This window comes from Cyprinus carpio, chromosome A9, assembly GCF_018340385.1.
Source record: "Cyprinus carpio isolate SPL01 chromosome A9, ASM1834038v1, whole genome shotgun sequence".
Taxonomy (NCBI): Eukaryota; Metazoa; Chordata; class Actinopteri; order Cypriniformes; family Cyprinidae; genus Cyprinus; species Cyprinus carpio.
This window is the reverse complement of record NC_056580.1, coordinates 27,645,283-27,658,363: the sequence shown is the minus strand read 5'-3', so window position 1 is coordinate 27,658,363 and position 13,081 is coordinate 27,645,283. Positions and strand designations below refer to the sequence as shown.

The following is a 13,081-nucleotide window of genomic DNA, read 5'->3' as shown; positions in this document are numbered from 1 at the left end:
TAAAGCAGAATTCATAGTGTGACATTTTTTAATAACACTGAAACAGAATAAACTTGTGGAAATCCCAGCATCAATCAATTACAGACTGAGAGAGAAGTGAAAACTCATTCTGTTCTCAGAACTGAACATGAACCGCTGAGAAAAACACCCTCTGAAAACCAGAACAAAGAAATCATTTTCTGATGCAATCATCCTTTCAGAAAATCTGTTCTTTCATGCTTCCGTTTTTGCTCTTCATGTGTGGCATAATATTGTCAGAAAGGACAAAATATGCATGCTATGCTTCCAGATAATTTAATTATGATTTCTATCATGTTTTTTATATAAAAAAATATAAATAACTATAAACAACTAGAAAAATATTCACTACAGAATTTTATTATAATTTATATATATATATACATACATTATATATATATATATATACATATATATATATATATATATATATATATATATATATATATATATATATATATATATATATATATATTATTCGTCTGATGTTTCCAGGTTTGTAAATCAACATTTTAGAATTTCTCTGATATTTCCTTGGATTTTTTGAATATACAAGGGGTTCAAAAAGTCTGAGACAGCGTTCAAATATATAATTATTTAAAAAAAAAAAAAATTATTCCTCATAAATAGGTTTAAAATAGATTTTTCTTACAAAGATTTTTTTTTAATATATGGGAAGTTATTACTTAAAATGAAGAAATATTTCAGACACTATTAAGGTGACTAACTACTGTAAATGAGTGTCATGACTTTTCCAGCTGGATTTTTAAAAATGGTTTTACATATAGCATGCATAAATCTATCTAGCCAAATAAATTGTATTTAATACTATAAGAATGATTAAAATATTCTCTACAGTAATGTCCATGACTTTTTAATATTTTATTCATCTATATGATGTTTCCAGGTTTGGGAATCAACATTTTGGAATTTCTCTGATATTTCCAGGTCTTGCAAGACTGTAAAAAATATGTAAAACAAACAAACAAATAAACAAACAATTAAAAAAAATTATAATTTTTTTTTTTAAATAATCATGTTTTTAAATACAGATAATTTAAAATATATAATACATTTTTCTATTGAAATAAAATAGGAAAACAAGATTTTAAATATGCAATATGCTTTTTAAAAATTTAATAATTTTTTTTTAAACTATTTAAAAAATATTTACGATACATACTGTAACTCAAATAGTTATGCTAATAATAATATAAATTTCTAATGCAAAATGATGCATTAAATCAGAAAGGAATGCATTTTCACTAACGCTCTCAGACGTTCGGTCTGTGAATGAAGACACAACATGAATAAAACAAAAATGTGTTTTTATTCAAAAGTTCTCAAAGAAATCAACAGAAATAAAGCTTAATTAACAATCTACTGGAAACAAAGAGGAAAAGGGAGAAAACGCATTTTTTTGGCTTAAACACTCAGAAAATAAAAGAAACAAATACAGAGGAAGGTTTCTGATAAACCGAATGTACAAGATACCACTGACATGTAAAACAGAGAAAGAAATTACAAAATCAACTCTCATATAGACATCTCTATCAAAATCTTTTTATTGTTTTTATTTTTTCAAACAGTCTGTACAAAACGTCTCTCTTCATAAATTATTACTTTTCATATAACTTAATGGCTGTCTAGTACATGATTTTTCATATTCATGAGCAATTTCTCTCTGCACAACAAGCCTTTCCAACTCTTTGACCCAGACACAGATTGGCACTTCGGATTCGGATGTTACTAGCAGCATGAGCCACACAAGAACTCCACAGAAACACACTCACACACACACACACACACACACACACACACAGATGCACGTCAAGAATGGACTCGGCTGTGAGCTGAGCACCGCGCATAACGCCGCTAAAAGTCTGTCTGGACTTGGTCTGAAAGCAACAGTATGGAAGCTTGTTTCCGACACGGGATAAAAAAAAAAAATTGCAAAGAGGAAATTGGGACTTTCTGACTTTTTTCTCACAATTCTGAGTTTATATCTAACAATTCAGACTTTTTTTTCTTGCAATTTCAAATGTATATCTCAGTTCTGATTTGTTTTTCTCAGAATCGTGAGTTTATATCTTGCAATTGCAAACTTAATATTTGTTTGTGATTGTTTGTTTTTATTTATTAATTGTCTTTTTTCTTGCAATTCTGAGAAAAAAGACAGAATTATGTAATGTTAACTGAATTGTGAGATTAAGTTGCATTACTGTTTTATTTTTTTATTCCACGATGGAAACAAATTACAACTCGCAATTCTTAGGAAAAGAAGTCAAAATTGTTATAAAAAGTTGCACTTACCTTATTTAAAAAAAAAAAAAAAAAGTTAAAATTGCAAGATGTTAACTTCAGAATTACAAGAATTCAACTTGCAATTATGAGAAAGAAATGTCAGAATTGTGAGATGAAAAGTCGCAGTGACCTTTTTTTTATCTTTTATTTCCTGGTTGAAAAAAATAAAAACAATATTGTGAGTTATAAACTCAAAATTCAAAGAAAAAAGTTGAATTGCGAAATGTAAACTCGCTATTACACATTTATAGTTTGCAACTGCAAGACATAAACTCATGATTCTGTGCAAAACAAATCAGAACTTTGAGATATACATTTGAAATTGCAAGAAAAAATTCAGAATTGTGAGATAAAAAGTTGCAATTACCTTTTTATTCTGAGGTGGGAAAATTGCAATTGCAAGAAGCAAACTGAGAATCCAGAGGGAAAAAAGTTGCATTTGTGAAAAAAGAAAAGTCGCAGTAATTTTTTTTTTATTCTGTGTCAGAAACAAGTTTCCATACAACAGTGATGTCTCGGAAAAACCGCAACTTTCAGCATCGCTGTTTCTCATTGGCTCTGTCTCTCTCTCTCGCGCGCACTTTCTTTTCTACTTCCTACGGACTACTGGAATATCTTGTGATGAAAAGCAGCAGTTTTTTTGCTTTCGAAACGATGAATCTGAATGCTAAACAACACTACAACAACACGTTCAACGCACAACTTTCCTCATAACGATAAAAATAATTAAAAAATGTTTCTGTTTGAAGAAGAAGAGGATTAAAGTATTTAAAAACAAAAAACCTGACAGAAATCAAGTGTATGTGGGCAGCTCCAGAGCTGGCCGTTTGGTCTGGAGGGGCGGGCTGAACCTGCTGCCCGACCAATCAAAACAGAGGACAACAAAACTCTGAGGTAGATAACCGGTCAAACAAGACCCACCAGGTCAAAAACACAGTCTTTTGGAAGACAAATTAATGAATAAAGCCTTAATAAACTATATTGTGAGTTTAAAAGAAAATAAAAACATTTTCTTATAATGGATACGATTATTATTTCAAAGGCTGTGTCCTAAAACCTTGTGAGCTGCCAACTGTATTTTCCAGAAAATCATGTATTTTATTACGTGTGTGTGTGTGTGTAAACAATTTACATGACGCAATTATTAACATCAAGCATGCAAAACATGTTGGTTGGAGTTACATGCTTGATGTTTATAGTAAATGTTTGTTTTATACTTATATTTTTCATTCCTGTTCTAAATTGCATCACATTTTAAGAATTTATTGTGGAGCGAGGGGAACTAAAACACATGCTTACAGTGTTTATGTTTGTAAATGTTAATTTTATCTGTAATTTACACTCTTTCTGAATGTAATAAAATTGCAAATTATCTGTTTTTTTTTTTCTTCTCTTTTCTTTCTTTTTCTTTTCCCCCTGTGACTTATATATACCAAAACAATGTATATAATGCAATTATATAATGCACCTGTATTTTTCGTTATTTCAGATTGTAATAATAAAACTTTTTTTTCTCTCAACAATGCAATTTTGACCCGGTGTGACTTATAGTGTGACTTATTTTCTGCAAAATACGGTACACAGGCAGTTTGATATCTACTTTTGTCACATTCTAAGGAAGCATCACACATATCCTTCACTTAGAAGACAAATTCATGATGCATTTTGGGTGAAAAATTCATCCAAAAACTGCTGAATATAAAGCAAATGTATCCAAAACAGAAAAGCAGCTAAAAATAGTTCAATTCTAATTAAAAACAACTAATATTTTTCTGTGCTTTGTACTATAATTTTACTGCTAATATTCCAATGCAAAACTCCAATGAAATCTATTTGCATGATGCACGTGGATCATGTAGAATTACTGAACTATGTCGGCAGCTCACGAGGGTTTTGGAACCGAGCCGTCGTTTCAACCTGTCCTCGTTCCATGTTTTAGTTTCAGTTGTCTCCGCTCTGTAGTGATGTTTTCGTTTAGTTTGTGGCACTTGCTGGATCCAAATCGTCCTTCAAATCGGTGTCCGCACCTCGCCAACTAAAGACAGCTGAATGCATATGTACAAAGAAGGCACATTCTCCACAACTGCAACCTAGTCTGTTATAAAGTCTCAGCGTGGCCTGCCTCGAGAGAAAACGACGTCACGTATACACCATCCACTTGCTGACTGTCTTTGGTGAAGTAAACTTGAAAGTGCCGAGATTTGTTTGCCTGCTATAATAAAACGAGCACTAAAATCTACACGTTCACCTCTCCCGAAGAAGCCCGCTGCTGAATGATATTCGATCTGACTGACAGGCCACGCCTCCCTCCCATCCCCTAATTAGAATACAAGACAAAGCTCCTCCCCCTCCCACACGAGCTCATCTAAAGCTAAACTACAACACCAAGATTTAATAAACGAAAAGGCAATTATCAAAAATGTGATCGTTCAGCAGAATTTCTACCACATTCAAACAACCAAAGGCTCATCGTCACCTCTGATTATAAAAACATTAAATCCTATTAAAACTCCATCAGTGTCACTCGAAAAGATCGGAAAAAGCAAAACACCGGAATCCAAGCGCGGCGAAAATTTTCCTTTGCGAGATGCTAAAAAAGCCCTATTAAGCTGATTTACAAGGCAGCAGCCGGACGTCTTTTCTTCGGCTACTGTACGGGAAAGAGTTTAAGGCAAATCGTATAAGACGGACAGATCGGTCAGACCGAAGATGAAGCACACGACAAAAACACATCAACGACACTCACACCGCAAGCACAAACGCATCTTTCTCAGGATGTCCGGCTGATAAATCTCTAAAAACGAACGTCTGTTTCAGTACAAAAGAAGAGAGAGAAAGAGAGAAATCAAATCTGAAATCATAAAAATAAGGAGAATCTCCATGCATGTCGAGTCGCATGATGAAGTTCCTGCATCTACGTGACGATCCTTGGTAAAAAATAAGCGTTGTTTCCTTAGTAAAATAAAACTTTTCTTTTACTTCCCATTTTGTTTTTTTCTTTGTTAGCATCCTCTGATGAAATTAATCCTTGATTTGCACCTAATGGAACTTATACCAAAATAGTTGAAGTAGTTTTATTATAAAAACCGAGGAACTCATCGTAGAACCTGTGCAAAAAGTGGATTCATCGGTAGAGCCGGTCCTTCAAAGGAAACTGTTATTGATTTAGCAGTCGTCTCCTTCCGTTCTCTAACCCCGGCAACCCTGCAAGAGAATCAGACACAACACTTTAAATCCACAGTGAACATTTATTCAGCAAGGATGCATTACATCGATCAAAAGTGACACTTCTTTAATGTTACAAAGATCTGTATTTCAAATAAATGCTGTTCTTTTGAGCTTTCTATTCATCAGAGAAAAATAAAATGTATCCTGGTTTCTACAAAATATGAACTTTTTTCCAACACTAATAATAATCTGAAATGTTTTTCGAGCAGCAAATCATCATATTAGAATGATTTATGAAGATAATGTGACAATGAAGTGATTTCAACATTGATAATAATTACAGCTTTGATCACAGGAATAAATTACATTTCATAATACTATATATTTAAGTAGAAAACAGTTATTTTACTGTATTTCTGATCAAATAAATGCAGCCTGGGTGAGCAGAAGAATCTTTTATTGAAAACATTTTAACTGATCCCAAAATTTTGACAAAGATATATATATAGCGAGAGAGAGAGAGAGAAAGAGAGAGAAATAGAGAGAGAGAGAGAGTTTAACTTGATGTACTAAAATAATTCAAACTAAAACTTGAAATAAAAATAAAATAGACATAGAGAGAGAGAGTATTTTAGATCTGAGCAGGGTTATAGTTAAAGGTTATAGGAAAATTATTTCCAGTTTTTCTTTCTCTTGGGAGTGTTACAAGCTGTTCGTGAATAGATAAGTTCCCTAAAGTTACAAAGACTAAAGTCTCAAACCCAAAGAGATATTCTTTATAAAAGTTAAGACTTGTCCACGCCCTCTTAAAACACCTCATTCAAACACGCCCCACATGTCTGCGTCACTGTGTGGGAAGATTTGCATAACGCTGCCCTAATGTTCACACAAAGAAAGAAAGTGTAATTTTATTCTCGCTGTTGCCGCCGGCGCCATGTCATGGACACGCTGTTTCGTTGTGAAAGCGAAACTACTTTGTTTGGTCTTCCAAAAGAGGACACAACTATAAATCAGTGGTTAAGTTGTATTTACAACAGTGTTCCAGAACAGTTCAACCCAAATATTCAGATGTGTGCAGCACATTTTACGGAGGACTGTTTCTTGGAAGAGTAGCCTACAATGCCGGTGTTCTGACAAATAATGCTGACTCACAGCCTGTAAGTACTTTTACATATTTAAAAGATTTGCCACTGATGATTCAAACGTGAGTTTTGAGCAGCGCTAGTTGTTTGTTGTTTCTCCGATCACAAATGCAGACGTGGTTTTATGTTTACGTGGCGTGATATGCAATGCAACACGTAAAAAGAAAGTATAAGTCATTATAATCAGTAATTATGTCCCCACTGGATGCTACAAATGTCTCGTTTGTAATGGGTTTTATTGGTTTTGTCTCGTCTAGCCGGGACACACATCACAGTATGTTAAGGGGCGTAACAATTCTGTCACACACTTTAGGCATTCGACCAATCACAATGCACGGGATAGCTGGCCAATCAGAGCACACCTCGCTTTTCAGACTGATGAGCTTTGTTAAAATCAATGTGTTTCAGAAGGCGGGGCATAGAGGAGAAACAATAATGTACAGTATGTGGAAAATAATGTGTTTTGAACCTTAAACCTCATAAACACACTTCATTACACCAAATAATGTTCTTTTTTAGCAACGTCATACGACCCCTTTAACTAAAACTAAAACTATATAAAAAAAAACATAAAATATAATAAATGTTAACCAAAATAAAATAAAATATAAAAAACTTATTTTATTTCAGCTAGTTTCCAAGGGAACATTTCTCAATTTCATTTAGTTTAACTTGATGTACTGAAATAATTAAAATTAAAACTTGAAATAAAAATAAAATAGACATATTTAAAACTAATAAAAACGACAAAAACACAAATGATAAAAAAAAAATTATAAAAAAATAAAGTGAAAATATTAACAAAACTTATAATATTATACTTCTGATACAAAATAACAGGATTTAGTATTTAAAAGAATTTTCCAGGCATTTAAAAATCTTTTTTTCTTCTTGCGGGTTTTCATCATTTACTCACTCTCATGTCATTCCACCCTCATAATTTTTCCTCTCTTTACAAATGTTTTCAATCACGTTCAATTGATGAATGATGCCTTTGGATGAATCCCAGCAGATCTGAGATCATTTATTCCTCCACATGACATGATTCATTTAAAAGTCAAATAAGTTGTATTGAATACTTTTATGATGCTTTTTGGATCTCAACAACATGAATCACCAGAGAAAATAATACTAGTCTGGAATGAGTAAATGATGGCAGAACTGTCTTTTTTTGTTTCCGACACGACACACGGATCAGGTTCATTGAAGCTGGACTGAAGAAAAGATGTAAACCAATAATGCAGCAACACTTGAAATGACCTTTTAACATTTACATAAGAATCAGGGACAAGGTTTCATCCTCCTGGAACCCAGAAAGTCATTTTGATCTTCTGCAGAGGACATTATTTAGTGAATGTCTTTGAGAATATACATTCAGTCCTGGTGCATCTTAAACAGGACATCCTGAGCTTTGCACACATACCAAACAGATTCGGGTTTGACAACTTCTGACAATTTAAGATAAGAGGAACAGCAAGTTTACTATTTTTTAGTTAAAGTTTTAGTAATTTTGTTGTGCATTTACAGAGTTTATTTATTTTTTTATTTCAGTTATAGTTATTTTAGTACACCAAGTAAAAAAAAAAAAAAAAAAAGAAATTCAGAAATAGGTTATTCTAAATTGTACTAATATTTCACAATATTAATGTTAATGTTTAATGTATTTTCAATTTCTCAGCAACAACAAAAATCATTTAGATCTGATTTTCCATTTTCATTTTACTTAAAGTTTTAGTAATTTTTTTTTTTTTTTTTTTTTTTTTTTTATTTTTTGTTAAAATGAATATAAAAAAATAAATAAATAAAAAATAGCTGAAATGTAAAGAGTTTGTATTTTATGTTAGTTAATGTTTATTTTATTTCAAACGGCAAAAATGTTTTTTTTTTTTTCTTTATGGTTTTAGTTTTGGTTAACAATAATAGCCCTAGTCCTTTCTGATTTTATTTCATTAATGTTCAAATAGTTTCTTGTAAATAAACATCTTATATGTGTGGATGTACAGATGTGATCTGTAGTACCTCTTCATCACTTGGCCTGCTGATAGGTATACGGTGAATGATCACTGGACGATTCCACCTGAGGTTGTGGACTGTTCTCCTACAACAAAACATGACGTTTAATTTCTCACATTTATGCACCAAACCAACACAACCTGCACCAATCATGCAAGTTTTCATGCAACCTGCACAAATCATGCAATTTACAGTGCTAATGTTATTAGGGATGCACAGAAATGAAAACTCTGGGCCGAAAAATTCTTCATTATTTTAATATATTGTAAAAATGTTTTATTGCAGAAATTAGCAGAAGTTAAATGCAACACCCACAATATTACCATGTATAAATACTTTAATAGCTCAATTTAAATAATAATTTACTGTTATTGTTGTTATTATTATGCATCACAGTTATAAGGATTTAGGGAGAACATGCTTAATTGTCATGAAAATAATCTAACAGTGTAAAACAATGTCATCAGTCCTAAAATGAAATAATACTAGATTCAAATAGAGTATTTTTTGTATTACTGTAAAAATAATATTAATAATAATATTATTGTAATACAATAATTTATTATTTATTATTGTAATATATAAAAAATTATATTATGCAATGCATAAAATACTACCATGAGGTATAAACATTTCAATTTAAATATTATTATTATTATATCTATTATTGTTATATTATTATTATGCATCGCAGTAATGAAGATTTAGGAAGAACATGCTTAATTGTCACGAAAATAACCTCACAGTGTAAAAAAAATCAAACAAACATTGTTCTTAAATCAGGGTTAATTTTTTTCTGAATTTTTTTTTTTATTTCTTTTCTTGTGAAATGTTCCCTGGACATGCTCTTCACAGGATTTGTACGATTCACTCGAGAACATTTCAGCACAGCTGCAAGCCCAGCCTGTTCCTGAACTTTTCTCCATTTATGGTGATCATGAATTCAGTGCAGGCCGAGGTTAAATCTGTGTCTGGGAAAGCGTTTTTCGTTATGAACCCACCTCTACTGAGACGGTGGTGGTCTGCATGTGAGTGTATGGAGGGATGTACTGCCCCTGGAGAGCTGGACTCGCTGGCATATACTACAGAGAGAGAGATGAGAAAGATTCACATGAACACACCAACATATGCTGCTACAAATCTGCACACACTGTGATTCGTGCTCTAATTCTGTCAGCAGTTTTTTATTTGGTTGCTTTTGTTGTGCATGAGTCACGCGTTGCCTGCATGAGTTTAAATGTATACATTTTTTGCAGCATTTGCCCAGTATATGCAGAATCAGTGATCTGTGTGTTTATATAATGTAAATAAAAATATTATTGCACTTAGATTTCAAACATAAAACTTAAATTTTGCATTATGTACAGAAAATGTTATTCCATGTTATGTTTTAATAGCAACTTGATTATTCACCAGTAGGTGGCGAAGCATTTAAGATCAGTCATGCAGCTTACTATAAACAGAATACTAACACTATTTCTGCAGAATATAGTATGCACACTGCATAAAAAATTATCCCATAATGCAATGCACTTACTTGACTCAATGCACTTGTCCTTTTTTATGTTTAATGGCAAATAATATCACAGTTGAATTCTATATTTCTATTCACTATTTGGGTTTTCATTAGGTTGCCAAATGTTAGGAAATTAGGACAGTTTAATTAAAAATGCAAATAAAACACACTGTGTAGAAAAATTATCCCATAATGCAATGCACTCACTTGACTCAATGCACTTGACTTTTTAAAATGTAATGACAAAAGTACAATCACATGTGTATTTTAATAATTCTATTTCGATTCATTATTTGGGTTGCCAAATATTAGGAAATTAGGAACGTTTGATTAAAATGCAAAATAACTTTTTATTTAACTGCCATTTACATTCAATGTGATGAGGTCATGTGACAGCAATATAACATAACTTATGTTTGATATATTTATCATTTCATAGTGCATATTGTTTCACAGTAGTAGGCAGTATGCAGTGTATACTGCAGTATGCACACGCTATTGCAATCTGTCTGCAGTTACAGATTTCAACAGCTGGAAATGATTTTGCGGATCTTGAAGAAACAAAACAGCGCATATGTAAGCACTCAAGTGTTGATTGTGCTCACCGTTCCTGCGCTGCCCAGAGAGAGGTGACTCATATGCTGAGTGAGAGGACCCAACATGGACGCAGGCTGCAGAGACATGGAGTGCTCTATAGAGGGCGATAACACTGCTCCCTGTGACACAACGGGACAGTTACAGTACATTTATTTATTTAGGAAGTAAAAGCAAAGAATTGCACACATATACACTTCCTTTCATAAGGTTCCTAAATGATGTGGATGTATTTTCCACGGATATTATTGTTAACTAAAACGATTAAAACTAATCGCCGTTAACTGAAATAAAGCTTTTATTACATTTTTTTATTAGATTAAAAATTTTAACTTAAAAAAGTCTGTGAAAATGAGAAATGTTAACAGAAATAAAATAAAATAAAATATTTGCTATTTTACTCAATATGTATTTTCAAGTATTGCTGGTGCTCTTTCCAGTATTATTATTAAATGAAACTAAACCTGTTGTTGTTCTTTGAAATAGTAATTGAAATAGTAGATGAAAAACCTAAACTTAAAAAAAAAAATAAACTAACTGAAATATAAAATAAAGTATTAATTGGGGTAAATAATAATTGACTATTTTACTCTGTATGTGTACTATATACTTATAAGCATAAGCGGTTCTAATTTGCTGCTCTATCAGTGTCGTTATTGCTAATTAAAACTATAAAAATTTGCTGCCGTCAATTAAAATTAAGCTGAAATAAAATGTAAATATTAGATGAAAAATCTAAAATAAAAAATAGAAAATGAGATGTTGACTTGGCAAATAACTGAAATAATGAAATATAATAAAAATGTAAAAAAAAAAATGATGTTGTGGCAATTAACTGAAAATAAATAAAATAAAATAAGATAAAATAAAATTAATAAAAATAAAATAAAATAAAATTATAAATAAAAAAAAAAGTTAAATAAAATAAAATTATAAAATAAAATAAAATAAAATAAAATAAAGTTAAATTAAATTAAATTAAATTAAATTAAATTAAATTAAATTAAATAAAGGACAAACTCCTCATGAAGTCCACTTGTTAGGGGATTTTTGTGTGATTTGGGTGTTGAGCCCTGGTTTCTTATTCCGTGAGTCAGACTCTGTAAATCTCTGATCTATCAGCGTCATTACTGGCCTTTAAATCCACAGTTTCCTCATTTCTGATTGACGACGCTCAGCTCTATAATTACTGACTCACACCAGTCATTATACACACACATTACTTACATATATTACACACACCCACACAAAAACAAACACACAAAGAGTCTCATCTAGACTCTCCCTGTATGACAGAGCCATTCATGCAGCTTCTCTTATTACCATCAGTGATCTCACACACACACAGTAATCCAGCATCTGGGTGTGATTAGGTGTTAGTGCACGCATGCAAACCCACACTCACACCAGTGTTTCCTGCACAACAGTGATGGCCACCGCTGCTCTTCAGAAGTAGGAAACCCACGTCACTGATCAAGGACAAAATGTCAACGGTTTGCTTTAGACAATGTTGCTTCTAAAAGCAGCTTCCCAAACAATTAAATTACTGAATGAAATAACTGACTAAAATCAAGGTGTCTGCTCTTTGTAGCAATTTTATTTTAGTATCATTGCTATACTATGATAGTTTTTGTTAATATTTTGAATTGTATTTTACTTTTATATTTTCTGATTTCACTTTCATTTTAGTTAAAGTTTTAGTAATTTTGTTTGTCATTTTTCTTAAGTTTTTTTTTTTAAATATGTCTATATAGTTTTTATTAATTTATCTTTATTTGTTTTAGTTTACTTAGCTTTAGTATTTGAAGATAAACTAAACAAAAATAAAACTGGAGTTTTTAATATCTCATTTGATTTCAGTTGAGAAAAAAATGTATTTTAATAAAGTTTTAGCTAACTACATAATACATGTGAAAATAATAAAAAATAAATAAAATAAAAAAATATTATTGTCTAACTTTTTCACAGTAATGTTACAAATGCAATTTTATTTAAGTTTACAGAAACTTAATTTTGTCAAATTTTTAACTGGTTGTTCATATGAAAGCCTATTTTTTGCTATTATAAATATTTTTATCAAATAACATAAATAAATGAAATGTTATACTATAAATAAAAACAAAATAAAAAAAATAAAACAAAATTAAATATATAAAATGAAAAAAATAAAAAACATAATAAAAAAATAAATAATAAAAAAATATATATATTTTAGCCAGTTATTATATTACTACTAAAATAAAAATGATAAAACAACATAAAATATAAGATATATATATAAAAAAATAAATAAATAAAAAACAATAATAAAAAAAATAATAATAAT

General features: G+C 30.9%; 1 protein-coding gene across 1 annotated transcript in view; it reads right to left on the bottom strand.

Annotated features, from left to right (window-relative positions):
- Window positions 1-2,722: 2,722 nt before the first annotated feature.
- Window positions 2,723-13,081, bottom strand: part of LOC109095804 (RNA-binding motif, single-stranded-interacting protein 1-like) — a 52,342-nt gene continuing 41,983 nt past the window's right edge. The window contains exons 10-13 of the mRNA XM_042764337.1: window positions 10,767-10,873; window positions 9,647-9,727; window positions 8,652-8,730; window positions 2,723-5,526 (exon numbers count right to left, since the gene is read on the bottom strand). Coding sequence (XP_042620271.1) covers window positions 8,659-8,730; window positions 9,647-9,727; window positions 10,767-10,873 — 260 coding nt within the window. The 3' untranslated portion in view covers window positions 2,723-5,526; window positions 8,652-8,658. The remainder of the gene's footprint in view (window positions 5,527-8,651; window positions 8,731-9,646; window positions 9,728-10,766; window positions 10,874-13,081) is intronic.